General features: G+C 46.9%; 1 protein-coding gene across 2 annotated transcripts in view; it reads right to left on the bottom strand.

The window, feature by feature from the left end:
- Positions 1 to 8,847: 8,847 nt before the first annotated feature.
- DPYSL2 (dihydropyrimidinase like 2) overlaps positions 8,848 to 27,367 on the bottom strand; it is a 122,423-nt gene continuing 103,903 nt past the window's right edge. For both annotated transcript variants that reach the window (XM_003272890.3, XM_003272889.2), the window contains exons 9-14: positions 23,419 to 23,575; positions 22,923 to 23,064; positions 19,200 to 19,370; positions 14,566 to 14,745; positions 13,605 to 13,770; positions 8,848 to 11,400 (exon numbers count right to left, since the gene is read on the bottom strand). In XM_003272890.3, coding sequence (XP_003272938.1) covers positions 11,309 to 11,400; positions 13,605 to 13,770; positions 14,566 to 14,745; positions 19,200 to 19,370; positions 22,923 to 23,064; positions 23,419 to 23,575 — 908 coding nt within the window. In that variant the 3' untranslated portion in view covers positions 8,848 to 11,308. The remainder of the gene's footprint in view (positions 11,401 to 13,604; positions 13,771 to 14,565; positions 14,746 to 19,199; positions 19,371 to 22,922; positions 23,065 to 23,418; positions 23,576 to 27,367) is intronic.

The following is a 27,367-nucleotide window of genomic DNA, read 5'->3' as shown; positions in this document are numbered from 1 at the left end:
CTCTTCCTCTTCTGGTAATGCTGAAGGCCATGTGTTGAGGACAGTGGTTTCTGAGAATGGAAGGAGCCACGGTCATGGTTAGCACTTTGAGAAAAGACACACAGGGGAGAGGAGCCTCCTGAGCTGGAATTTACATGGTGAAAAATAAGCTGCTAATTCTAGAACAGACAATGCTAAACTATGGCTCTAGAAATCAGAAAATTGGTTACCCCAGAATGGATCTACAATTATTGTGGCAGAGATTGACTGGAAAGGCATACAAGGAACTTACTAGGTGATGGAAATGTTCTATATCTTAATTGGGGTACCGTTTACACGGGTCCATACATCTAGAAAGTTCATTGTATTGTACCCTTAACCCTGCACAATTTTTGTCTTTATACCTCAACCAATAAAACTTAAACAAAACAGGCCGGGCACGGTGGCTCATGTCTATAATCCCAGAACTTTGAGAAGCTGAGCCGAGCGGATCACTTGAGGTCAAGAGTTTGAGGCCAGCCTGGCCAGCATAGTGAAACCCCATCTCTACTAAAAATACAAAAAAAAAAAAAAATTAACCTGGCATGGTGGCGGGCACCTGTAGTCCCAGTTACCTGGGAGGCTGAGGGAGGAGAATGGCTTGAACCCGGGACGTGGAGGTTGCAGTGAGCCAAGATTGTGCCATTGCACTCCAGCCTGGACAACAGAGCAAGACTGTGTCTCAAAAAAAAAAAAAAAATTAAACAAAACAAACAAATGGGTGCAATAAAACCATTTAAGAGATTCTTTAGTTACCTAGAAAATGGTAGTTGAAAGTAATGGCAGAGGAGAAGAAGGAAAAATAATAGTAAGGACAGAGAAAAGATAATAGACTTGAGAACTAGTGAAAAGGCAGAATGAATGGACCTTGGAGATAGTTTATATAGAATGAGTGAAGGATAGTTAGGGATTGAAGATGACCACTAGGTTCTTGGTTTGGAATAATTGAATGGCTTGTGCTGTCCACTTTATAAAACACTGAAGTTGAAACAGATTGGTGAAGGAAAGAAGACAAAGAGTTACATATTTCACATGTGTTTGGGGTGACCATAAACCACACAACAGAGGTTTGAGTAGCAATTGGGGATATGTGGGTTTGACCTTGGAAGAGAGGTCATTATCACCTAATGACCTCTTGGGAGTTATTCGCACAGATGAAAAGAGCTGTGAAAGTAGAAGAAATTGCTTAGGAAGAGATGTAGAGTGAAGTGAAATAGAAGGTCCAAAGGACAGAGCCCCAAAGGACTCCAAATATCAAGTTTACTAGAGAGGACAGGGTTGGCAAAGAACACTAATGAATCATCAGAGAGATAGGAAGAAAGTATGACCAGTGATGTGAAAAAAAAAAAAAAAAAGCGAGAAGTCAACTGTACCAAGTGCCCTAAAAGGCCAGGTAAGATAAAGATGGAAAATGTTCTTTGGATTTAGTAACAGGAAGGTCATTTTGTGGTTATTCAGGATTTGAATAGCTTAAGTGGTAAACGGGAGGTGGAAAAATGGACCCAGTGAATGTAAACACCTCAGCCATGAAAACTAGCTCTGAAGAGGAGAGGAAACAAACAAACAAACAAACAAAAAAACAGAGTCAGGAGAGGGCTTTTTGTAAAAAAAGATTTAAAAAAAAAAAAAAAAAAGGTTTCCAAAGATGCTTATATGCTGGTAAAATTAGCCAGGAGCCAGTAGAGACAGGGACTAAATGGAATGAAGATATAGATAAGAAATTTTTCTGAGAAGGTGGGAGGCTCTGACTTGGATAACAGGTGGAATTGGAGAGGACAGGTTGGGTGGGTCTTGCTGCAGATAATTTTATCCCTGGTCAAGGGGTATTGAAGACATTTCTGCTTGGTGGTTTACATATTCCTCGTGAAGTGGGAGGCAAGGACATCTCCTGAGGGAGACATGAGGAAAAGAGGAACAGAGATTCAAAATATAAAGAGTAGAAACACAGCCTATGAAGAAAACACAGTAGGATTCCTGGGATGTGCTCAGGGCATAGTGTTAAGTTGAAGTCAGTGACCATGATTTTGTCATGAGAACAACCTGCCAAGCTCTGCCATTTTCTCAAGCAGAACTCTGTGGTTCACGCCCAAGCTAGAGTGGAGAACGGCTGGGTTCATCTACGACTGCAGTTTGACAAAGAAGAGACAATGAAAGGACAAAGGGCCACGGGATTGGGCTCTTGGTATGAGAGTGAATGAAATGATATCCCGTGGAATCCAAGGAGGGCAGAAAGGGAAGACAGGAGGAAGCTGGTGAGCAGGGGGAACACAGAGGGGACAATGACAAGAGGTCCTGGGGCTGCCAAAGCACAGACATAGTGGAAGTGCTTGAACAAACAAACCCAACAGGACTGGTGGATTGACAGAGAGTAAGGTGCCTGCATGTGTGATTTCAGCAAATAGAACATCTCGGGTAATAGAACACAGGGAGTGGATAGCTGAGACAGCGTAGAGAATGCATCACAACAAAAGGCTGGGTGCAGTGGCTCATGCCTGTAATCCCAGCACTTTGGGAGGCCGAGGCAGGTGGATTCCCTAAGGTCAGGAGTTCAGGACCAGCCTGGCCAACATAGTGAAACCCCGTTTCTACTAAAAACTACAAAAATTAACCAGGCGTGGTGGCAGGCGCCTGTAATCCTGGCGCCCTGTACTCCCTGTAAACTCACCTGTAATTACTGCACCTGTAATCCCTGTAAACTCGGGAGGCTAAGACAGGAGAATTGCTTGAACCCAGGAGGCAGAGGTTGCAATGAGCCAAAATTGCACCATTGCACTCCAGCTTGGGTGACAAGAGCAAAACCCCATCTCAAAAAAAAAAAAAAAAAAAAAAAAGAATGCATCACAAAATTCAAAGGCTAATGACTGGGTGATCCACCCTTTAATAGGTATTGAAGTATTAATAACTTCTATTGATGAATTGATGATGAGAGGCATGGTGGAGAGGAAACCTATGCCATGGTTTGATACTAAAGTCTTCCATGAATGAGAAGCAGCTCCCCCGACGTCAGTAGATAACAGCCCGGTGCAGAGTGTGAGAGTGGTATAACCAGATGGCAGAGGACAAAGGAAGGCTGGAGGCTTGAGCAACACGTCAACCTCCCCTGCCCTGAAGAATATGGACAGTGAGATGCAGAGAAACCTCTACTGAGAGAACTAAGGATGAATTATGTCTTAGAAAAAAAGATCAGGGTTTTTTTAAGGCAAAGAGGTGGGAGAGAATGCTCGGTGAAATGGGAGTTTATTGAATAATACAAGTGCATTTATTGATCACAAAACACACATATAGATTTTGAGAGTGGGAGGTTTTGTCAAGGGGAAGGAGCACAGAGGAGGACAGATGCCCAGAGGGACAATATGTAGATGACAACTGAGAAAAGAACACAAGGTGCAATCGCTGGATTTCCAGAGCCCCTTTGCACAGTGGCACTGGAGCCTCACAGAATTTAGCCATGGCCAGGAGGGAGGCCAGGCCCTGGGGCTGGGTCATGAATTCCCATTCCTCATAGTCTGGCACAACACGTCTCGCACCAGGGAGCAATCAAGCAAGAGTCAGAAGGTTCTTCACTGTACAGGCTGTCCCTGTCCTTTGGAGTTGGTACTCTGGATTAAGACAGAGCAGGCAGGAGCTGCAACCTACTATGGCTGGGGGAGTTGTTGTACAGGCACAGTTGACACTGACTAGGTTGGTTCTGCCCTTGAGCAGTAAACCAATCACTGTGACAGCAGGTTTGGCAAAGGAGAAAAGATTTATTCACAAGGCAGCCTAGTCAGGAGGTGGGAGAACAGCTCTCAAACTCACCTCCCCAAAATAAGGCTTAGGGATATGTGTGGGTTAGCAAAGTGGGATGGTCTAAGGAGTAGGCAGAGGTGACTGGTAGTGGGGGAGATGAAGTAATTAGTGCCCTGCACAAGTGTAGTTGGGGTTCCTGGCACTTCACTGAACACATGTTCAGAAAACGGTGGTGTTAGCATATCTGAGGATGGAGTTTTTGTCCTTCTGACATCAAAAAGCCACCTCTTGGGCACTTGCATAGGCCCAGGTGAAGGGTCAGTAAGTGATTTCAGCTGGTTTGAACTGGACAGAAGCAGCCCCAGATTCCTGAAAAACAACTTAAGCGGCCGTTACCATAGTGACATATAAATGTTATCCTTAAGGAAGCCAGCAGGGTTAAGTTCCAGCGTTCTGCAGTGCAGCCTTCAGCTACCTGGGGGACAAAGTAACAATATGCAAGTGACCGAATCAAGCAGGGCAGGCTGACCGGGGGGACCTCATCAGATTCACCTCTTGGTTTCACAGTGGGAAGACGTGGGTTCGAGGAAACTGAGGGAACTCGCGAGACAGTTGAAGTACCTGCCATGGGGTCCTGGTGGGGTGCGGAGAACAGGGTAGGTGGAGGCTTATTGCCAGAAAACCAAGAGGACAAGAGACTGGTGGTGCAGGACGTCAAAAGTGGGCGCAGTGGGAGGGAGCGGGCGAGAAAAGTGGCCAGAGTGGGGGATGGGGCTGACAGCCCTTCTCTCTGCCTCTAGGCAGTTGGGCCTGGGCATGAATTCTTACAATTCCTCCTTGTTCTCCTGAGAGATGGGGTCTTGGATGCAACCAAGAGATGGCAGAGTCCTGGACTAGCATGCGGTGCTTTCCTCACTAACTGCTGGAATCCATAATAAAAGGTGAGAGGTGAGGCCAGGTGCAGTGGCTCATGCCTGTAATCCCAGCACTTTAGGAGGCTGAGGCAGGTGGATCACTTGAGGTCAGGAGTTCGAAATCAGCCTGGCCAACATGGTGAAACCCCGTCTCTTCTAAAAATAAAATAAAATAAAAATTAGCCGGGCATGTTGGCGCACACCTGTAGTTTCAGCTACTTGGGAGGCTGAGGCAGAAGAATTGCTTGAACTCAGGAGGCGGAGGTTGCAGTGAGCTGAGATCGCACCACTGCACTCCAGCCTGGGCGACAGAGACCCTGTTTCAAAACAAAAAAAAAGGTAAGAGGTACATGTCTCCAGCAGAGGGAGCTCAGCCCTACAGAGAAGTTGAACCAAGTGGGCTGCTTCCCCGGGGCCGCCGGGGAGAGGCTCACCGAGGACTAGAGGGACAGCTTTGGAGGGACAGGAAATCAGACATGCCTGCCAGTAATGGGAAGCCTCAGTGTCAAGGCCACGGCACATCTGGCCTTCGAGGAGGAGGCATTGATCCTGAAGGAGCTGTAGGCAGCGAAATAGGGAATACCCTCCTCCCTGCCCACTTCTTCCTGAGGGGTCTACACTGGGTTTTCCAGGGTCCCTGGGGTCCCAAGAGTCCCAGGATAAAGCTGCAAAAAGCTGGTCCTGGGCAAGGTCACAGCTAGGGGAGACCTCGCCTTCATCCTCTGTTATCACAACCCTGTTCCCGTTGCACTTGCCAGGTTGGCTGGATGGTCCTGTGTGGTGCAGGGATGTTTGTTAGGATGAGGACTGTGTGTGATCCCTGGCAGGGACGAGGTGTAGCTGCCAAAGTTAATCACGTGAATAATCTCAATGTAATAAGTTATTTGAACCGTAAAACTTTATAAGCTCTTGTGTTTAGTCTTTGTCAACCCCCCAGTTCTTCTCCCACGGGCCCCTCAGGTTCTGTCCCGCCCTGAGTGGAGGCCCCACGCCTCATGGCCTCAACAAGACACTCACTGCTAGACAACCTATCTGTTGTCTTCTCGTCTGCCCAAGCCCTGTCCTGATACCAAGGCTTAGTAAAATGACGATGCATTTGTGTCTAGGTCCCTTTGTCCCTCCCCAAAGAATATTCAGACATTTTTTTTTTTTTTTTTTTTTTGATGGAGTCTTGCTCTGTCACCCAGGCTGGAGTTAAGTGGCACGATCTTGGCTCACCGCAACCTCCACCTCCCAGGTTCAAGCGATTCTCCTGCCTCAGCCTCCCAAGTAGCTGGGATTACAGGCATGCACCACTAAACCCGGCTAATTTTGTATTTTTAGCAGAGACAGGGTTTCGCCATGTTGGTCAGGCTGGTCTTGAACTCCTGACCTCAGGTGATCCTCCCACCTCAGCCTCCCAAAGTACTGGGATTACAGGCGTGAGCCACCACACCCGGCCTATTTTATTTATTCTTTTGAGATCTTTATAAAAATTACATACATACATTTGTGTATAGACACACATTTGTAATTTTTTTGCCAAATCAACAATTTTCTCAATTCTTATCTATAAAACTTGGCCGGGTGCAGTGGCTCATACCTGTAATCCCAGCACTTTGGGAGGCCGAGGCGGGCAGATCACGAGGTCAGGAGATCGAGACCATCCTGGCCAACATGGTGAAACCCCGTCTCTACTAAAAATACAAAAAATTAGCTGGGCGTGGTGCCGTGTGCCTGTAGTCCCAGCTACTCAGAAGGCTGAGGCAGAAGAATCGCTTGAACCTGGGAGTTGGAGGTTGCAGTGAGCTGAGATCCTGCCACTGCATTCCAGCCTGGTGACAGAGTGAGACTCCGTCAAAAAAAAAAAAAAAAAAAAATGTAATGCACTCAGATTATTACTGCTTTCCTTTACCTGTCTCGTCCTCCTCTAGGCCATTTTTCTCCTGACTCCTCCTCTTATCTATTTTGTAGGCTTTTTCATTTCTTCTTAACTAGAGCCCCACTATTTCCAAATTTGTGTTGGCTTCCTGAGGTCATTGTACTCTTTTCTGCAAAGCTCTCATTTGCCTGCATTTTTCTCCTGTGGGCCTGCTGACTACCTGCTCAGTCTTATTCTCTAACACTCCCTGTCCCCTTTGCTCACACCCTTCTAAATAGGAGCTTTCTAAGAGACAGTGGAATAATAGTCACTAAAAACATGTGGGAGGCTGAGGCAGGAGGATAGCTTGAGGCCAGGAGTTCAAGACCCAGGCTGGTGATGAACATAGTGAGACCCCCAGCTCTATAAAGAAAAAAAAAAAATTGACAGGAGTGGTGGTGGACGCACCCATAGTCCTAGCTATTCTGGAGGCTGAGAGGCTGAGGCGGGAGGATCACTTGAGCCCAGGAGTTCGAGGCTGGTCTACCTGTAGAAGCCCTCTCTCTGGGCCCCCTCCAGCATGCCTTTCACCACAGAGTGAGGAGTTTCCAAGGGTCAGTGAGATGTTCCCAACCAGAGCCTTTCCAGGCCAGCTTTGGTACCTGGGTCTCTGCTCAAAGGGACCTAAGAGGGACTCTGTGCTGGCTCTGTTCTTTGGAGGGAAGACCTCACAGCTGCTATGGACACCTCACCGGGCAGCTGTTTGCTGGGCTTGGGTGGAACTTGGACACGTGGGCTGCAGTGTCTGCAGGCATGGGCATGAGGCCCATCTTGATGTGGGATGCAGCCAGTATGAGAATAGGAGGATGGGCTGTGGGCTTCGTGTTAACTCTTGTCCCAGGTCCCATCAATGTTAAGGTGAGACTTTTTGTCCCTTTCTTGTGGACAGACTCGATTTGACTGGTTCACAGTCCTCTGCCATCAGCCGGCAGTGACAGGCAGGTAAGAGCCAGCCCCAGACACCCAACACTGTGGCTCCCAGGGAGGACCCAGGATTTGCTGTATTCCTTATGAAGGACTCATTTATCTTCTTTACCTTCTGGTCACTGTAAGTGTTGTAAGTGGCCATACTTCCCTTTTGTGTACGTGTTGCCAGGACACTCGGAGCTCCCTAACAAGTTTACAGCCTCATGGCAGGTGTCACACACTAACCCCAGCAAGGCCTTATCTTATTTTTCTTGCTCTTATTTTCCCTTCACCCAAACACTCTTTATTTATAAACTGTGGCACTGTGTATATGTTTGTATAAGTCACCTCATATCCTGTTTGGACAGGGCTGGAGAGAAAACAAAAATGGGCTGGCTGCAGTGGCTCACATCTATCATCCCAGCACTTTGGGAGGACGAGGTGGGTGAACTGTTTGAGCCCAGGAGTTCAAAAGCAGCCCAGGCAATATGATGAAATCGTGTCTCTACAAAACAAACAAACAAACAAAAAATTGCTGAGCATGACGGTGTGCAACTTGTAGTCCCAGCTACTCAGGAGGCTGAGGTGGGAGGATCGCTTGAGCCCAAGGGGTCAAGGCTGCAGTGAGCCAAGATCATGCCACTGCACTGAAGCCTGGGCAACAGAGTGGAACCCTGTCTCAAAAAAAAAGAGGGGAGGAGGAAGGGAAAAGAGGAGGAAGGGAAAAAAAGATAATGACTTCATCAACCCTATGATAGGCCTGGGGGGCCCAAGGCACACATTCTCTTCATTCAATCTTCTCAGAATCAATCATGTGAGTGCCAGTTATCAGGGTAACCACAGAAACCAAGCATCTGGCTTGCTGGGGTGGGAGGGGCTCCTGGCCAAAGTGCATTCTTGACACTTGCATGAAAGTGGAAGACCAAGCCTTTATAACCTGGTTTCCCACAAGCTTCCGGACTGAGGTGTGGATATGGGCCAACACACCTGCCTCTTATCTTTCAGGCCGGAGGATTTTCTGGGGTAAACAAGCTGGAAGGAAGCAGAGAGCCCAGAGGGGTCACCCACATGAAAGTATATGGTCCCACCCCATTCCCGGTTTCAAGCTTCAGTATGCAGCTTGATTCTGGAGGGCTCTCCAGGATAGAGTCTGTGAATTTCTGACACGTGGTTTGCCACACACCCGCAGGCTGCATCTTTGCTTAGAATTAGAATCCCGTGGCCTGGACATAGCAGCCTGTGACATGGAGTGAAAACTCTTGAATTGGTATATTCACCAAACTGAAGCCGAGGGCTGCGTGAATGCTTGTGGAGGGGAAGTCTGGTTGGAGGCCCAAGCCGAGCAGCCGCCTCCCGAACATCTCAATACAGACACACCCCTGAAACAACCACATTTTGCTTTATTAGGCGTTCCATGGTAATATAACACAGAGTTCTTAAGGAATAATCAACACGAGACTTGTTTTTTACCATAATTATTTTGCCATTAAGACAGTGGTTACAAAAAAAAAAAAGTACTCTTCTGGCTACACACTTTATCAGCTTTAGAACTGAAAGTTCCTCCACTCATGGGTCACAATCACAATTTCAAGGATTAAAAACCATCTATTCTTAAATCCTAAACTGTTTTAGAGCATCAAGTCACTGCAGTTATTCAGTTCTGAGACACTGTCGATTTATTTTAGCATTTACATATGACATTCATTTAACAGACACACAAAGCAAGCCAACAGGTAAACATGCTTACACAGCCTGCAGAAATCCTCAGGTTTTAAATTGTTTTTTAAGAAAACAACCAAAACAACCAAAAATTACCATGACCCGGTACAGGAAAAACAGGAAGACTCAAGTGAATACTAGAGCTGCAAGTGTTTCTTAGAATTGAAACAAAAATTGTTTTTTTCCAACTTGTTCAAATTTCCTCTAAGTGCAGGTGAGAAAAAAAGCAAATATATTAAGTCAACCAATTATTTTTTTAAAAGTGCAATTTACCTTTAAAATAACAAATAAACAACAACAACAAAAAACCCAGAACCCCAACCAGAACCCCAAAGGCAAAATGTGTAGAGAGACAAGGATGGTGATGGAATGACCTACTTTGTGATGTTTTTATGCTTTACAAAAAGCAGATTTGGTTTTTAGAAAAGCCTGCAAACACAACATTGCTTAAGAGAACCTGTAAACACGTTTGGAATACAATGCAACACAAGTCAGCAAGGACAGGCGTGGGTCCAAAGGAGCCAGCTAGGGGGAAAGGTGACAGAAAAGGAGAGGGAAAGATGGAGACGCGACATCGCCTGTGGTCTCTAAGGGAGCCACGTGTTTAATTTGTAAGGTTTCCTCCCCACAGGAGTTCTGATGTGACCTATCGTTCATAATTTCTCTTGCAAAGTAGAATGGACTTTAAGTTTCCCAAGGATTTTTTGAGTTTATAGGGCCTCTTTCTATGTAGTGTGTCTTTAGAAATAATTGGACAAGAAAAAAATACGGTTTTCCCCAAAAATAAAAAGCTCCCATGTGTTCTAGAATCTCAAAAGATACTTAACCAGGAAGCAGCAGGCCCTCGGGTCAGACTCCTATTAGCTTAGCACTTCTGAACTGGTGACTTTGGTTGGCTCACTTGGGTTCATGAGGCTTGGTGTTTAGGTTTGACCGTGACTTTAGCCAGAGAGCACTGCACAGAGGAAAAGCTCTCCGGTTCTGCAGCCTCATACCTCTAAAGCTTCTGGGCCCTGTCTGCGGTTCCACGTGTGATACTGTGGGTGAGACAGCATGGCCCATTCCTGCACTTGGCCAGGGTCCCACACTCTAGCACACATCCTCATGATGGCAGGTGGGTAGCACCAGTCCCACATGGACCAGGATGACACAGCACTATGCTTGCAATGGCAAACGCTCAAATCCTTTAGGCGGACCCAATGACCACCATGAAACGGTAGACCTGGGAGGTGAAAAGATAACGGGGCAAGGGAGGAAAACACCGTCTCCAAGACGAGGGCTGGAGGAAACACACAGAGAGAGAGAGAGAGACAGACACGAAAATATTCATGAATTAAAAAGCTAGAGAGAGAGAGAGCGAGAGCACGCAGAAAAATGGTAGAAGAGAAGAGAATCCTCAAAGGATTTAATCTGCAGCAAAATCTAGGCCAATAAAGCAAGCCTGCCCCTTTATCAACAGCTGACCCTGAAGACTATGGAATGGCGATGTGGGTGGGCATTTTGGAGCCTCTCAGGACGGACACGATGAGTTTGCCAACCACCCAGAATCAGCTGGGTGATGACGTAATTGCATCATTAGGATGTCCAGTTCAAACCCCTTGTATTAATATGGAATTAAACGTTCCAATTTAGTATTTAAAAAAAAAAAAAAAGACTCTCCCCGACCCCTGGCCCCTCCCTAGCCCCACAAAGAAAACTTCTTAAAAATTTTAAAAAGAAAAGAAAAAGGCAGCTCTGGGCAATTCACTTTATCTTCCCTCCCCCCATGAAAAGGAAGATGCTAACAGACACTAGGAGGTTGAAGGCGAAGGAGACCCTCGCTGGGGGCTGCTTGTTCGCATGTCTGAGTGTTGGGTGTGGTTCCCTGTATGAGCTTGGTGGGTAGGCTTGGGTGTGATACTCATAGATGTGTAGGGAAGTGGATGAGCAAAATCAGTAACTCCCGGTGAGAGACGGGGTGCGGGGCCCCAAGGGGGACCCCATGAACTGGCTGCTCCACAGTAACTATCACAGGCTCTTAAAAAAAAAAAAAAAAAAAAAAAAAAGGAAGGAAGAAAGAAGTCTCAGAATGTCCTCAGGTGTCCCATCCCCAGTCCCCAGTGGACGGCGCAGCCCAGGAGCTCTAGCCCAGGCTGGTGATGTTGGCACGGCCACCGGGGGGCGCCACGATACGCTGGGTGGTGCGGCGGGGAATGTTGTCATCAATCTGAGCACCTGGAGGGAGAGGAGAAGAGAGGAGCGGGTGAGGGGCTAGGACAGTCACACAAGATCCTGCTTGAAGGTGAAATCTCACAGCTCAGGAGGAAAAGTGCTAGTCGCATTCTTTTTTTTGGAGACAGGGTCTTGCTCTGTTTTCCAGACCAGAGTGCAGTGGCACCATCATAGCTCACCACAGCCTCAATCTCCTGGGTTTAAGCCATGCTCCCACTCGGCCCCCTCAAGAAGCTGGGACCACAGCCACAGGCCCCCATACCTAGCTAATTTTTAAATTTTTTGTAAAGAGGGGTCTCGCTATGTTGCTGACGCTGGTCTCAAACTCCTGGGCTCAAGGAATCCTCCTACCTCTGCCTCCCAAAGTGCTGGGATAAGAGGTGTGAGCCACCCTGCCCGGCCTCACATTCTTTGTTCTTCTCTTAAAACCTCACTGAAGTTTAGACTACAGAAAGGAGGTGGAGGCCAGGCATGGTGGGTCATGCCTGGAATCCTACTAACAGCACTTAGGGAGGCTGAGGTGAGAAGATTGAGTCCAGGAGTTTGAGAACAGTCTGGACAACACAGTGAGAGCCTACCTCTACAAAAAATACTTAAAAAATTAGCCAGGCGTGATGGCGCAAGCCTGTAGTACCAGCTACTGGGGAGGCTGAGCTGGGAGGATCACTTGAGCCCAGGAGGTCAAGGCTGCAGTGAGCTGTGATTGCACCACTGCACTCCAGCCTGGGTACTAGGTGACACAGTGAGATACTATTATGTCTCTAAAAATAAAAATAAACCTTTTAAAAAGGAGATGAGCCTAAGGTAGCCAAAGAATCAGACACTGTATAAAGGCTGTTGGATCTATTACTGGAGAAAGTAAAACTATATACAAAATATCACTACATCTTACACTCTGTCCTGTCCCCTGTTCTGATTAGTCAAATTGGCTGTGGCTTTTCTGAGGACACAGCCCTCTTCTGGCATTCTAATCCCCTAACCCTACACATATAATCACAAGTAGGAGGAACGATGGCACCTTATATTGGAACAGCCTGGAGAGATCAGATAACACAGACATGATTATACATATTTTACTTACAACAAACTAAAGTTCATTATTTTTAAATGTTTTGAAAATTGGTAATCCATATATGGTACATAGGTAACTTTCTAAAAACCCGTACAACCAGCAAGAAAAAAAAAATCTCACTGGTTTAACAATTTCTCTAATACGCCATAGGAATCTGTGGCCCAGAGAGCTGGAAGAGTGGAATGTTCTAGTCATGGGCCAAATCAAAGATGGGAAGGAAGTTGCAAGCAAGGAAACTTAAAAATCTGAACCCTTTCCTCTCACCAAGGGGATATCACACATATTACCCAAGCAAATACAACTAACAGTTCTCAGATGGCCCCGTTCTAAGCACTGTACACATATACTAACCCATTTAACCCTCACAACAACCTCATGGGGGAGCAACTACTATTATTGCCATTATACAGGTGAAGAGACTGAGGCACAGCCAGAGCTGAGCTCTGAAGTTAGGCTGTTGAAACTCCAGACTCCACAAGCTAAACTACAATATATTGTAGGAGAGAAGAGAAGTCCTGAAATACCAGTGTCCTTTCTTATGATGGACCTAATAAATTGAACAAATGTCTTCTTAATATATTAGGTAAAACGCAGTATGGGCATTGTGACACAAACTGATCAAGATTCTGAAACCGAACCAGTCATTAACTATGAAAATACATCTCCAGGCCAAGCTAGGCTGGGCCCGGTGGCTCACACCTGTAATCCCAGCACTTTGGGAGGCCGAGGCAGGCAGATCACCTGAAGTCAGGAGTTCTACCAGCCTGGCCAACATGGTGATACTCTGTCTCTACTAAAAATACAAAAATTAGCCAGGCATGGTGGTGCATGCCTGTAATCCTAGCTACTTGGGAGGCTGAGACATGAGAATCACTTGAACCGGCAGGTGGAGATTGCAGTAAGCCAAGATCGTGCCATTGCACTCCAGTCTGGGTGACAGAGCGAGACCCTATCTCAAAAAAAAGAAAAAGAAAATACATCTCCAGAGATCTGAGTCCACCGTATTTCTCACTTTGGGGAGAAAGGGAATATCATTCACTTCCATTTCTGTGTCCTTTCCAAATGCAATTGTAGCCTCGCCAGCACCAGTGAGCTGGCCCTGCAGAACTGTGCCCTCCCCAAGCCCCAACCCTACCAGACAAACTGAATCCAGACTGGTGCAGGTTCCGGACAGGTGGGGCCTGCTGCTTGGCAGGAGATGTCTTGGCCGAGGAGGCTGGAGTGACTGTCTTGGGCGTCACAGACACCTCACACACGGGTCCGTCATACAGGCCACGAGGAACCCCTCTCAGCTCAGCCAGCTGCAAAACACAAGAGTCCCCCCAGCTCAGGCCACAGCCACAGAGGACACCTCTCTAGAAACCCTCCTGGAGGGAGGATGGGCCTGTGAGATCTAGGGATGGAGGGCTCTCCTTATAGACAGGTGGACAGGTGCTGTGTTGGGCCAGCTCCCACCATGCCAGGCCAAAACTCCCCACAAGGTCCAGTAACTGGTTAACTCTATAAAAACTAACACGCCTTACAATTTTTCCCCCAAGGCACTTCAACTTTAAACCCTGTAAGAATCCCCTAAGCATGCTGTGTGAGGCGGATCTGGTATCATGTTCAAGATCTGGCCCCAAACTTTCTTTCCAACTGCATTCTCCTTTTAATTCCCTTATAGCTCCATCTCTTTCCTGCTTCACTTGCCCTGAATACACTGTACATTTTCTATGCTCATGATACTCTTATCAAATTCCCTCATCTCCCTTCTTTGACTTGACAAACTCCTACTTAACCTTCAAAGCCCAACTCAAAATGTCCTCTCCCTATGACACTGTCCCCAACTACGGCAGTGGCTCCCTCCTCTGGGTCCTTACTCCACACTCCTTATCATAGCATATACCATGATCTCACTTTGCTAGGGCTGTGTGTGGACACGCCTGGCCCCTTCTCCAGTATTTTAAATGCCAGGAATAAAAAATTCAGGCTCCCTCTTATCCCTGGAATCCACTATATTCATCTTAATATTCTGTCTCAAGGTGCTTAATAAATGTTTGAGGCCTTGAACTTAATTGGTGATTTAACAAAAAATTCATCAGAACAAAACTACTCACCCTGCTCCTTGCCTTGATACGCTTGTAAACAAAATCAGGGAAGGGCTTCCGGGGAATGTAGCGTCCAGAGCCTTCGGTGACATGCAGGGTGCCGTCCTCCAGGACAATCTTCCCCTGGCTGATGACCACCAGTGGGGAGCCGCGGCACTCCATGCCTTCAAAGATGTTGTACTCAAGAGACTGGGAAGAAGGCACAGTAAACTCTAGAACAGGCCACTCTGGCTGGACTCAATCCACCCGGCAGCACCCACTGCCCCAACCCCACAGAGACAAAAGAGAGACTCAGAGACAGGGATCCTGTCCCAACTGGGCACCCCAGCAGGCACTTGCTGTGTCTCCATTTCCCTGTCTAGCATATGAAATAACTTTTCCTACCTCTCCACAATAGAAAGAAAAATAATTAAACAGAATAATCGTGTGAAAAGGGTGCGTGTTTGTAAATGCTACACAAATATAAAGAAAAGGATTCCTCCTATTAACAGAGACTGTGTTCCCACCATCTCCAGCTCCATTCCGGTTGAATTCCAAAGGCCTTCTCTGACCAAGTTCTAAATTTAATCTTGAAATGAGCCATCCACAAGTAGGTTTTCCCACTGGCTAGCCTGGTTTTCCAGTCTGCTTGCGGTGTGGTTAAACTGAAGTCCCTAAATGAAAGGATTGTGGTCACTGAAGAGACATGCCTCCGATAAAATGATTGAGGGCTAGTTAATTTCCGGAACAATGTAGCTATGTAGCTATCCTTCTGGTTTCAAGTTTTTCCGGGTAAAACAGAGACACATCTGTGTGCCCTCTTGGAAAATAGGTGTAGTCTCCATATGGATGTGAATTTGTGGTTGGTAATGAAGCAACAGAACACAGGAGTCATTGCACCCTGACATCAAAAACTCCATCCTGCAGCTTCTGCTAACCCAGTGCTACTTTCCAGATCCCAAATGCTTCCCGCTTCTTCCTGCCTGTTTGGTTCACGGGGACCAATGGCTGTGGCTGAGTCTGGACTAGAGGATTAATAGGTTGCTCCAACCATAAAAAGCACCCTGGGCTTCTGGGAAAGTTCAGACCAGGTTATCAGCACTCAGGGAGCTGGCCTCTGAACAGACAGCTGTGCTAGCACCCTGCAGTTTAAGATGACATTTCTGCTTAGTGCAGCGGCTGGTAACACGGATTCGGCAGGCTCAGCAGCTCACATCGGGCATGTAAATGCACAATGCCCCGCATACAATGTTGGGTGAAAACAACCACGAGGGCTGTCAGTACATTGCTCTGAGTCTCAAAGCAGTCATGCAGAAGCTACCAGAGGAACCGTAGCAGAGAGGCGCCAGCAGGGAGGGAAGAGGACTCTGCGCTTGGATTACTGAGACCCAAGACTTAAAATTGTCTTTCGTCAATTCTAAGACACTCATCCCTGAAGTCAGAATGTGTCTTATAGCAGCTGGAGCCTCGCGGGTACTGCCAGCCTAGACTAAAGCCAAGTTCTTCTAGGGGGATATGGGTTTGCTTGTGCCACTGGGTTGGGGGACAACCCCACTGAGGGCATTTTATAGTAAATTCTCAGCTTGACGTTGTTCTGGACCACACAGGTGGCACGCATTCAGACCACAAGGCTGAACGAGCACCCACTTCCAGTTCCGATTCTTGGGGGAGATATTTTTCCCTCTTGGCAACCAATGCCAAGGTCGAGGCCTGCGAGATTTCCTGCCACCCCTGTCTGCACAGCAGATGCTCTCCCCAGAGATGCCGTAATAAGCACACGCTGGCCCTTGGTGGCCCAGTCTCCTATGAGACTCCTCGTCTTGGGCATGTTTTCTTTCATCGTGGTACATAACCTAATGGAATATCTTAAAATAGATGGCATCTCAGATACAGTAAAATCCAGAAGTTGTGTGACTCTGAGGAGATTGCTTTAATCCTGTCTCAGCTTCAGTTTCTTCATCTGCACCCTCCTGAGGCATATGTGAAGATGACAATACAAAAAGCCTGGTCGTCGCAGAAATAACCTTTGAAAGGGTGTGAGTCATCCTTTAAGGCCTGGATCAAGAGCCATCTCTTCCACATCACTCCACAGCTAACAGTTTATGCCCTGACAACCTCCTCTTGTGCCCTACTGGGTAGAGTATGGGCACAGCCTCGGCCATGGAGACATCTGCCCTGGGTTCACACCCCAGGTATGCCATTCACCAGCTATGTGACTTTGGACGCATCCCTCACACCCCTGAGCCTCCACCTCCTCATCTGTGAGGGGTAAGTAGGTCCCCCTTTGCGGGACTGATGTGAGAATCAAATGAAATAAAATGAACAAAAGCATCTAGCTTACTACTTGGCCCACAGTAGGCATTTAGGAAATCTTCACTCATTCACTGTCTGACTTTTTATTGCATTTTGCTAACACTTGCCAGCCCTGCAGCATCCAAGATCTCATACAATGCATATGTTGAGTCTGGTTGCTTATAAATGAGCACCCAGAAGACCTCTGGGGCCATCTCTCATTTTTAAAAGATGGAGGAACCAGCCCCATGACTCTCAGAGACTTAACATTGACAAGTCCTGTTAATGGTCAGATCACAATTCCCAGATACTCAGAGCCTACTCTCCATCAAACCGTGATGCAGGAAGGCTTCCTCACTCACCATGCATAGACATTTTTAACCTACATCCACACAGGCTCCCTAAAATTACTCATCGGGCCAGATGCCTGGAAAATCCAAGCAAAGGCTTAGCAACAGGGCTGTGGATAATAGTTAGCTAGATGCTCTGAATTAAAGCTAATTAGCCTTATGGTAGGAAACACTACTTTGCAGGGAAAGTCTCCTAGTTGCATTTTCCCAGAAGATGAATGCACAGGCACATGCTTAGTGCTGGCTCTTTAAAACAGGTGAGGATGGAAAAGCACTGCTTTGAAAGCCAACATTTCTTCCATAGGTCACCTGGAGGGAAAAGCAGGGTAGGTTGGGGTGAAAATGTCTGGAGGGCAGAATCCGTCTTCCCAAATCTTCACTCCTTCCCACTGTCTCTTCTTCTAGGTTAAGAACTCCAAATGCAAGCTCCCCAGCTAGGTCATTTATGTCTTAAATAACGAGCCCAGTCAGCCATTTATAGCACCTCTGGGGGAAGCAAGCTTGCAAGAGAGGAGAAGCATTTTCCCCATCTAGGCCTGACCAAGAGGCGGCATATGCAGTCTGGCAGGGAAGAGTCCTGAACAATTTTGGGTTCTAATTCTGGCTCAACCGCAAAATCGCTATGTAACATTAGACTGGTCACTTAAGCTCTCTAAGCCTCCGTTTATTTATTTTCCCAAATTGGGATAATAATACCAGTCCCTTTATTGAGAAGGTCAAATGAGAGTCAATGAGAATGTGAAGTTACAGGCACACAAATAGGGAGGTTCATGGGGCAGGGCCCTAGGACCCCTGACCATAGAATAGCCAGTCAAGACACCCAAGAAGTTATGATCTGAGCTGTAAGAGGGCACGACCGTAAGCCTGCGCTGCCAGGCTGAGCCAGTGAGTGGTGGGGGAGGGAGAAAGACAGCTTTAAACACAGACTTGAACAGTCTTCTGAGAAGCAACCACCGTCCTGGTCCTCACAGGTGGCAGCAGAAGATAGAGCTGAGCCTGAGCCCACTACAGCCCAAATACCTCTGTGTGTGCAAATGAGAGAGGACTGGCACAGGGCAAAGTCCCAGGGTTGTCCCGGAGAAATGCCAGAAACCTGAGCTGAGCTGTCGCGGCGTGTGGGGGAGGTGTCAGTGCTTGCTGGCCTGAGCTGTCTTCAAGATTCAAATGAGTTCCTGACATGAAACACTTCTGCCCGAGGCCCATTTCTTTTCCAAAGCTCTCCCTCTGTGCATATACCTTCAGTTTTTCTGCCTATACCATATTGCTTGTGAGGAATCGGCAGTGTCTAATACCTCTGCTTAATGTCTGCTGACCTCACAGAATCACAGGACACTTGGAGACCTTGTCTGAACCCCTCACTCTCAGCTGAGGAGCCTAAGACATTAACAGACTTGCCCTGGGTCCTGTTAACAAGAGAGGACATCTTTAAGCTCTAAAGCCCAGACCCAGAGGGAAGAGATACCCAAAGCTGCAGATCCTAAAACAACAATCAAATGGCTGGAGGGTACTTCTGTTAGGGGGAAGTCAGTCAATCAGTTCCTTTAAGACAATAAGAATGGCTGTCATCCAGTTTTCTGTCATGGACACTGGCCTGAGAAAACAATGGCTTAAGAGGATCAAAGTCCCCAGTGGGCATCTCAGGAGAGGACATCTCACTGTTTCACTGAGGTCCCTTGCACCAAGTACTGCCATGAGAAGTGCTATGCCAAACTATGAAAATGGAGCGGTGCCTGACTTCTGGAAGCTTTGCACATCCTGACATCACTTTAGAGGTTCTAAATGTCTATAGATAGAGAGGCTGTGGTATTCCAAAATGATTATGAGAGTAACAATCTTATTGACCTCACTAAAGAAAATGAAATAACTATTCTTTTCCCAGCAAACTGCAAATCACAACATCTTCAGAAAAAGCTCATTCCCATCACAGCAAGTTTTTTTTAGAAACCCTGGGGCTCTCCCTCCCTCTATGTCTCTGTGACTGTAATTCGTTTGGATGGGGTCTGCACAGTTAACAGGTCTTACGCTGTTGTGCGTCTTGGCAGAGATGGTTTTAACGCTGTCGGGGTCCCAGATGACCAGGTCAGCATCAGATCCCACAGCAATGCGGCCTTTCCGGGGGTAAAGGTTGAAGACTTTGGCTGCATTGGTGCTGGTCACAGCCACAAACTGGTTCTCATCCATCTTCCCAGTGACCTGAGGGAGACAGCACAGGTGTGCACAGGAGGCACACAGCAGAAACGAGTTAAAAAGTTACTTTTCAATAACAAACTATTGATACACACGACAGCTTAGATGGATGTCAAGAGCATTGTGCCAAGTGAAACACAAACCGTCTCAAAGGTCACACACCGTATGACTCCATTTCCATAATGTTCTCCAAATAACAAAATGGTAGAGATGGAGAACAGATGAGGGGCTAGATGGGTTCTTCCAGGGTTAGGGAGGGTGGAGGGGAGGAGCAGCAAGAGGTTGGTCTCTGAAATGCTGGACTAGACCTGCATCTTGATTGTGCTGGTGGTCACATGACTCCACAGGTGGCCACATAGCCTAAAGCTATACCCACACATTGTGACGCTGTCAGTGTCCTGGTTTTGATATCGTTCTACATTTATATAAGATGTAACCATGACGGAAACTAGGTGAAGGGTACCCGGGACCTCTCTCTGTACTATCTTTGCAACTTCTTCTTAATCTATAATTATTTCAAAATAAAAAAAATTTCGTTTAATTTACAGGGGTGGCAATGCCTCTTTAGGAAATATCATTTGGCCCAATTGGCTGTCCTTTTCAACAAAATACAGCCACAGATCTAGGCTTCCTTTTTTTTTTCTCTTTTTTTTTGAGACAGGGTCTTGCTGTCATTGAGGCTGGAATGCAGCAGAACGATCCCAGCTCACTGCAGACTCGGCCTCTCAGGCTCAAGCAATCCTGCTGTTTCAGCCTCTCGAGTAGCTGGGAAGACAGGCATGCACCACCATACCAGGCTAATTTTTTTTTAAGAGACGGGATCTCACATGCTGCCCAGCTGGGCTTGAAGTCCTGGGCTCAAGCAACCCTCCCACCACGCCTGGTCAGATGTAATCTTTTAGTCTAGCCAACCTAGAAGTCTCAGCCCCACATCTGGTTTTAGGTGCCAATCACATTTCCTCAATTGCTTCCCCTCCCAAACCCACTCTAAATCCAGTAAAAAGCTGGGCAAAGGAAATGAACTGGCATTAAGAGGGAGAAAAAAGTACAAATGGCCAATAAGCATAGGAAAAAATTTTCACTCTAATCAATAATTGAATAAATTAAATGTAAAACAATGAGATACAAAATTCACCTATCAAATCAGCAAACAATGGAGTTTTCTGATAATACCCAGGTGGTAGAAGACACTGGGGAATGACATATATTGGTGGTGGCGTATAAAGCAGTACAAACTTTCTGGAAGGAACTTTGACAATATGTATCAAAAACATTAAAAATATATGCATCCTTTGACCCAGCAATGCCACTTGTAGAAACTTCTCCTACAAACATAATCAAGAATGTGTCTATAAAAATGTCATTCCAGTTAAGAAAAAAAAAACAGAAACAACATAAATGTTCAACTAAAGACAGAAATGTGGCTGGGCGTGGTGGCTCACACCTGTAATCCCAACACTTTGGGAAGCCAAGGCGGGTGGATCACCTGAGGTCAGGAGCTTGAGACCAGCCTGGCCAACATGGCGAAACCCCGCCTCTACTAAAAATACCAAAATTAGCCGGGCATGGTGGCAGGCGCCTGTAATCCCAGCTACTCAGGAGGCTGAAGCAAGAGAATTGCGTGAATCTGGGAGGCGGACGTTGCAGCGAGCCAAGATCGCGCCATTGCACTCCAGCCTGGGGGTAGAGTGAAACTCTGTCTCCCCTCCGCAAAAAAAAGAATTATAAATGAATCCCAGCCAGGCACAGTGGCTCACGCCTGTAATCCCAGCACTTTGGGAGGTCAAGGCAGGTGGATCACTTGAGGTCAGGAGTTTGAGACCAGCCTGGCCAACATGGTGAAACCCCGTCTCTATTAAAAATACAAAAATCAGCTGGGTGTGGCAGCAAACACCTGTAATCTCAGCTATTCAGGGGGCTGAGGCAGGAGAATCGCTTGAACCCGGGAGGCGGAGGCTGCAGTGAGCTGAGATCGTACCACTGCACTCCAGAGTGAGACTGCATCTCAAAATAAATAAATAAATAAATAAATAATAAATAAGTCCCAGTTTTATATTTAAAACATTAAAATGAAAAAATAAATAAATAAATGAGTCCCAGTTTAGCATTCACATGGAAGAGTCTGTTATTATAAATCAACTTTTTCGAGTATATTTAAGCAGGTGGAGATATTTCCATGATATATTAATTAAAAAAAAAAAACAGGCTACAAAATTGTATGTATGATGCCAATATTATTGTTCTTATTGTTGTTATTTTTTGAGACAGGGTCTCACTGTGTCGCCCACTGGAGTGCAGTGGCCCAATCGCAGCTCACTGCAGCCTCAACCTCCCAAGGCTCTGCAACCTCAAACCTCCCCCACAACGAGTAGCTGGGACTACAGGCACCCACCACCATGCCTTGCTAACTTTTGTATTTTCAGTAGAGACAGGGTTTTGCCATGTTGCCCAAACTGGTCTGGAACTCCTGGGCTCAAATAATCCACCCACCTCGGCCTCCCAAAGTGCTGGGATTACAGGCATGAGCCTGGAAGCGGGCCCAGCTGTATGATGACAATATTATTTACACACTCACGCATATCACACATACACATGTGCGCTTGTGTAGTTGCAAAAAATGGAAAGACATTTGCCAAAATATTAATTGTGGTTATATCTGAAACATGGTGACTTTTATTTACTTCCTTATTCTTCTTGGAATAAGGATATATTCTTCATATAATCTAAACAATTCACTAAAAAACAGAAAACCTATTCTGTTAATATATTTTAAAACATTAAAATGAAAAAGCCCAAAGATCCTCTAAAGGTCAGTGTATGTTCATAGCAGGCCTACTGGAAGCTGGCAGTAGAAGACATGCTAAGTCCAGACAGCCCCAAAAGACACTTTTAAGGAAATTGAGCCCACTTCCAAGAGTAGAAGAGGATTAACTGAGTAAGTCACCTGGTTGCTAAGGATGTTTGTTCCTGACTGACCCAGAGTCACATCTAAAGCTGTGTAGGTTTTCAGTCTTTACTGCTCCGTTGATGATAATGATAAGAAATATACAGGTAGGCCAGGTGTGCTGGCTCACACCTATAATCCCAGCACTTTGGGAGGCCGAGACATTGCTTAAACCCGGGAACTGGAGACCAGCCTGAGCAACATAGTGAGACCCTCATCTCCACAAAAAATTGAAAAAATTAGCCAGGCATGGTGGTGTGTGCCTATGGTCCTAGCTACTCAGGAGACTGAGGTGGGAGGATCACCTGAGCCCAGGCTGCAGTGAGCTATGATTGTACCACTGCACTCCAGCCTGGGTAACAGAGCAAGACCTTGTCTGAAAAAATTTTTTAAATTGTTTTAAAAATAAATATATATGTAATATTTAGGAAGAAATGACCTATTAGAAGAAGTCTTAAGATTTCCAACCCTCAGAAATATTGTCATATAAGTACTGGCTTCTAGGATGTCCTCCACTGTCTGTCATTTCAAGGCCTCCATGAGCCCCATGGCCCCCAGATGAGGAGGACAAGGAAGGCTGAGAGCCATCGAGGAGTGAGGCCATCGCTCCTTACCACAGCCTTGTCCCAGATGACGGACATCCGCTCCTCAGTGCCATTGGTGCCCTCCGGAATCAGGGTGAAGTTGTCCTTTCCTACAGCCTTCTGGGCAGTGTTAAACGTGCAATGGGCACTGCCTGTGACCTGGAGGTCTCCACTGCAAAGAAAACGCATAACGTGGTGCTGCAGCTTCGTCAAGATGCTGTGCGCCTACACCTATTTGGTGGGCTGTCTCATGAATGGCATCACACCAACCCGAGTGGAGTCCTTTTGACACCTCCTCTCCCTTCTTGGCTTGACTTTCAACATGGCCCAGGTTTTTATCCAGAATCCCCTCCCGGAATGGTGCTAGAATGACAATTCCCTGTACTCATGTAGCCAACCTAGTTTGGTGAACAAGGGTCTCCCAGTTTTATGGCTGCTCTTGGCCACCATGTTGTTTTCGCCTAACGGGTTGGTCTGGTCTGAAGAAAGACAGAATGTGAAGTGTGAACAAGTCGCCAGGACTCACCAGGACAGCAAAGAGTTGAGAAAGTCTGGAGTGGTTGGATCAGGGCTCAAGGGTGGGGAGGTGACAAAGGCGGCAGCCTTGGCCCAGTTCTTGCTCCAGTAATGGGAGCCATCCGTTCCCAAGCTGGCAGTGATGGGCTCGCCATACACCACAGTTCCTGACAAACAGAACACAGAAGGTTCAGTCCAACACAATGTAGGGGGAAGGGAACCACCTCTATGAGGAACCACCTCTATGAGGAGCCACTGCCTGCCCGGCAGCACCCAGTGCTCTCACTATCCCTTTATGGGAAATATCAGGCTCGTCTCACAGATGAGGAAACTGAGACTTGGAGAAATCCAGTACCTCCGCCAGCCTGTCACCCATGAACATGAGCTCCCTAAGATTCCACCTTTTGGCCACTGCTCTTCAAACAACACACCCTCCTACAGGATCCCAGACATCCTGAAGGCTTCTGTCTCCTACATTGCTGATTTTCAATTCTATTAATATCCTGCTTAGATGGTGTCCAAGCATCCAGTCCCAGGTGCCATCTGGACTGTTCTTTATGCATGGCCTATGGCACCTCAAATTTAACCTTCCTGTTCATTCACACAATCTTTTCACAATTCCTAGCCCTTCACAGTGTCTAGCTCTGACTAAAGGTCTGTGGGAGGAAATCACACATGACATCACCAGGCTGAAGTATTTCAGGGCAAATACATTACCCCCCAGATCTGCCCAAGAGACAGCCTGGATCCCTGAGTCACTACCTGGAAGAAGTTGTCCGTTACAACCACCAGCTTCACAGCCGACTCTGTGAGTGAGAAACAAACTGGACATTATGCCACTGGGATTTCAGAGTTTCTGAAAGCCTAGCTTAGCTATATTAATGCAATGTCCAAGACAAACATCAACTCCCTGATGCTCAGATCATGTCCTCTTCTCTGTCCATTTAGATGTAAACCAGAAAGTTGAGACTCATGTACATTCACTGAATGTCAATACCTTAGTGCCTTCAATACAATCGTTCCTTAAATCAGGCCCTCATCATCTCTCGCCAGCTCATTCCAACAGAGCCTCCCAATTGGACCTTAGATTTACGTTTGCTCTCCCAACCCCGCTCCCTACCTCTCCATTCATTCTGCATGACACTTCCAGAGTGATCTACTAAAATATAATTTTTCCATGCCATTCTCTTGCATAAAATCTTCCAAAGGAGCCCTTCTGCATTCAAGGACTTAAAAGAAAATCATCCTCACCGAAGCATCAGATGCTCTTCACTACTGGAAGCTGATCTCCTCCTTTAACATCGTCCAAAACACAACTCGGCTATCACACCCTCCATCTGAGAATCCCAACCTCCCCTCTAGTCATTGCCCAGTTCTGAATTTTTGACTTTCCACCTGATGGAGACATCTTGAAGATCATTTACCTGCCTGCACATAGTAGGCACTCCATAAACGTGTGTTAAATTGACTAAATGGTCTAACATGTTATTAATTAAAGGCATCCAAGCTGGAATTTGATCCCAGGTCAGCTGAATTCATCTCTCACTGGCTCCCCCCAGCATAGGGCTAACTCCCACCCCACAACAATGCAGCCAAGCTTCTCTACTTCCCCAAACACAGGGCCCTCAAGGGCAAACACACCGCAGTCAGGAATGTGTTTTCCTTCCTCTCCACAGCCTTTCCGAAGGCCTTATCACTTGATGATACACAACACCCTCTCTGTCGGCCACTCTGAGAGCTGGCTCTGCACAGCTGCCCCCTCCTGCCTCAGGAATTTCACAAAGGACTCGCTGTTCAGCCGGGGAGTGCTGGAGGCCACAGCAGGCAGCTCACTCCAGGCCACCAGCAACCACACCCCCACCCCCAGCAGGAGGGAGGACTCCAAACCCAGGGAAACCTCCTCCAGAAGGAAGCCCCAAGGAAGAAAAGGGCCAGTGATAGGTGCTCGGAAGGCCTAGGAGGGTTCCCTTGGCTCCTAGCCTGCTCAAAGCCTCCTATGCAGAAGCTGGTGCAAACAGCTATCAAGGTGGCTGCACAAACCACTCCGGTTCATCCCAAAGTGGAAAAACACCACATAATGAGAAGGCCTTGGCCGCTGCCAAAGACCTTTATAAAATGCAAATGGCTGGGCAGGACCCAGCAGCAGTCATCAGTTCTCAAAGGATCTCTCTGGCTCCCCGCTTTTGGTTCAAGCATCAAACAGACCTGGTTAAGCAAAACTCTCCTGACCCAGCCAGGCCTGGAGGTCCTGCTGGCCACAGTCCATCTAAGCACAAAGGTGAGGGCTGTGTAAGTCACAGGAAAACAAGGGATGCGCGGGCCTAAAGGCTTCCTGCTTTTGTCCACATGAAGAAGTTCATGAGAGCAGAGGCACTTGGAGATAAAGAATGGCTGGATAGTCTGAAAATCCCTGGACACACATAAACATTTTCCTGAGTTTCCTGTAACTTGCCAACACTCATCCTCTCCCTGTGCCTGCTCCTCGGCCCTGCCTCTGGAAACTTAAGTACAAGGAGGGGCTGGTTCTTGGAAAGTGGCCTGAATACCATGGGGATGAATGCTGCTGACCACAGGCTTATCTCTCCCTGCGAAACACGACTCAGCTTGGGGTGGGGAGCTGCTCTATGAGGAGCTGGATTCTTCTTCTCTCTGTGCACAAGAATATGTACCTCACTTCAAGAGAATGAACTTGGCCTTCAGCCTCTAGAAAACCCAAAATGGCGTCTGAGCTCTCAACGCCACTGCTGAGCAGAACCTGCCTCTTTAGACAAAGGCTGAGTGGACTCCTGGGCCACAGCTAAGCAAAGATAGGGACATTCAGGGGCAGGGGCAGTGGATGCCAGGGGAGGGACGGAGCCATCCTGTGGTTCATTTCTACTTTGCTCTGTTCAACTTCCCTCAGGGATTCAGAGGTCCTTGCTGTCTTTTGGATTTTCTTTCTTTCTTAGCCCAGAATCGGGGACAGGAGTTTAGCCATCATGTACCAGGCCTCTACCTCCACAAGAGTATGATCTATACATGGAGTCTCTGCCTCCCATCCCCAGTGGTCTGGAGCCCCCAACCCAGGGCTCCCCTCCTGGGTCAATAAACATTCATAGGAGGGAACTGTGGATGCACTTCCGGAGCTCAGCCAGGCCACAGACACCCTTGAACTGCATGCCAGAAATAATTACCACTAATAATAATAAACCACGAAACGGGTTTAATTGGCCCTTCTGCACTTCTCTAAATACACTGCTGATGCTATCTTGGTGCCCGTTAGACCTTCGTGATTTTCTTCTCCAGGGAAAGTCTAAACTGAAGGATGTGACCAAGCCAGCCTCTGGCAGGCTCTCTATAAGGCCAAGAACTGCAGGGGATGGGAGCTAGTGCTTATTTACAACCAGTCTGGGGCCCGTGTGCATTCATGAAGAATAAATGGAAGGCTGGGGTTTAACAATGCTTGACAGCTCCCAGCTCTGGCAGTCATTTCCCATGGACGAGAAGCAGGAGAACAAATCCAAAGTGGGAACTGTGAGAAACCAGTATCTGTAGCTCCATATGCAGCCACCAAAGCACAGTGAAAACCAACTGGGATGGACAGACAGACAGACAGTTACACACGCTCTCACCATTCTCCTTTGCCTTTCCAAGAATTCATGCCAGACCCTAACAAACAGCCTGGGGCCTGTGCTGTCAGGTTTTCGTAGCAAGAGTGGTTCTAGAAGAACATCATCTTAAAAATGAGTTTTCTGAATGGGTTCTGAGGTTTCTGAAATTCATTCTCAAATCTGATTGGGTTTAAAGGCACTAATGATTCTATGTCCAGTAGTAAAAAGAGGAGAGTACAGGGTATGATGGGACAACAGAGATACAGAAAATATTATTAAATACTCCCAAAGGCTTCTAAGAGGCAAGGTTCTAGGTGGGTGTGTAGCTGATACCTTAAACATTTTTGTAAAATTAACAAGTATAACGAG

Source organism: Nomascus leucogenys, chromosome 8 (genome assembly GCF_006542625.1).
Source record: "Nomascus leucogenys isolate Asia chromosome 8, Asia_NLE_v1, whole genome shotgun sequence".
Taxonomy (NCBI): domain Eukaryota; kingdom Metazoa; phylum Chordata; class Mammalia; order Primates; family Hylobatidae; genus Nomascus; species Nomascus leucogenys.
This window is presented reverse-complemented; position numbering and strand designations above follow the sequence as displayed.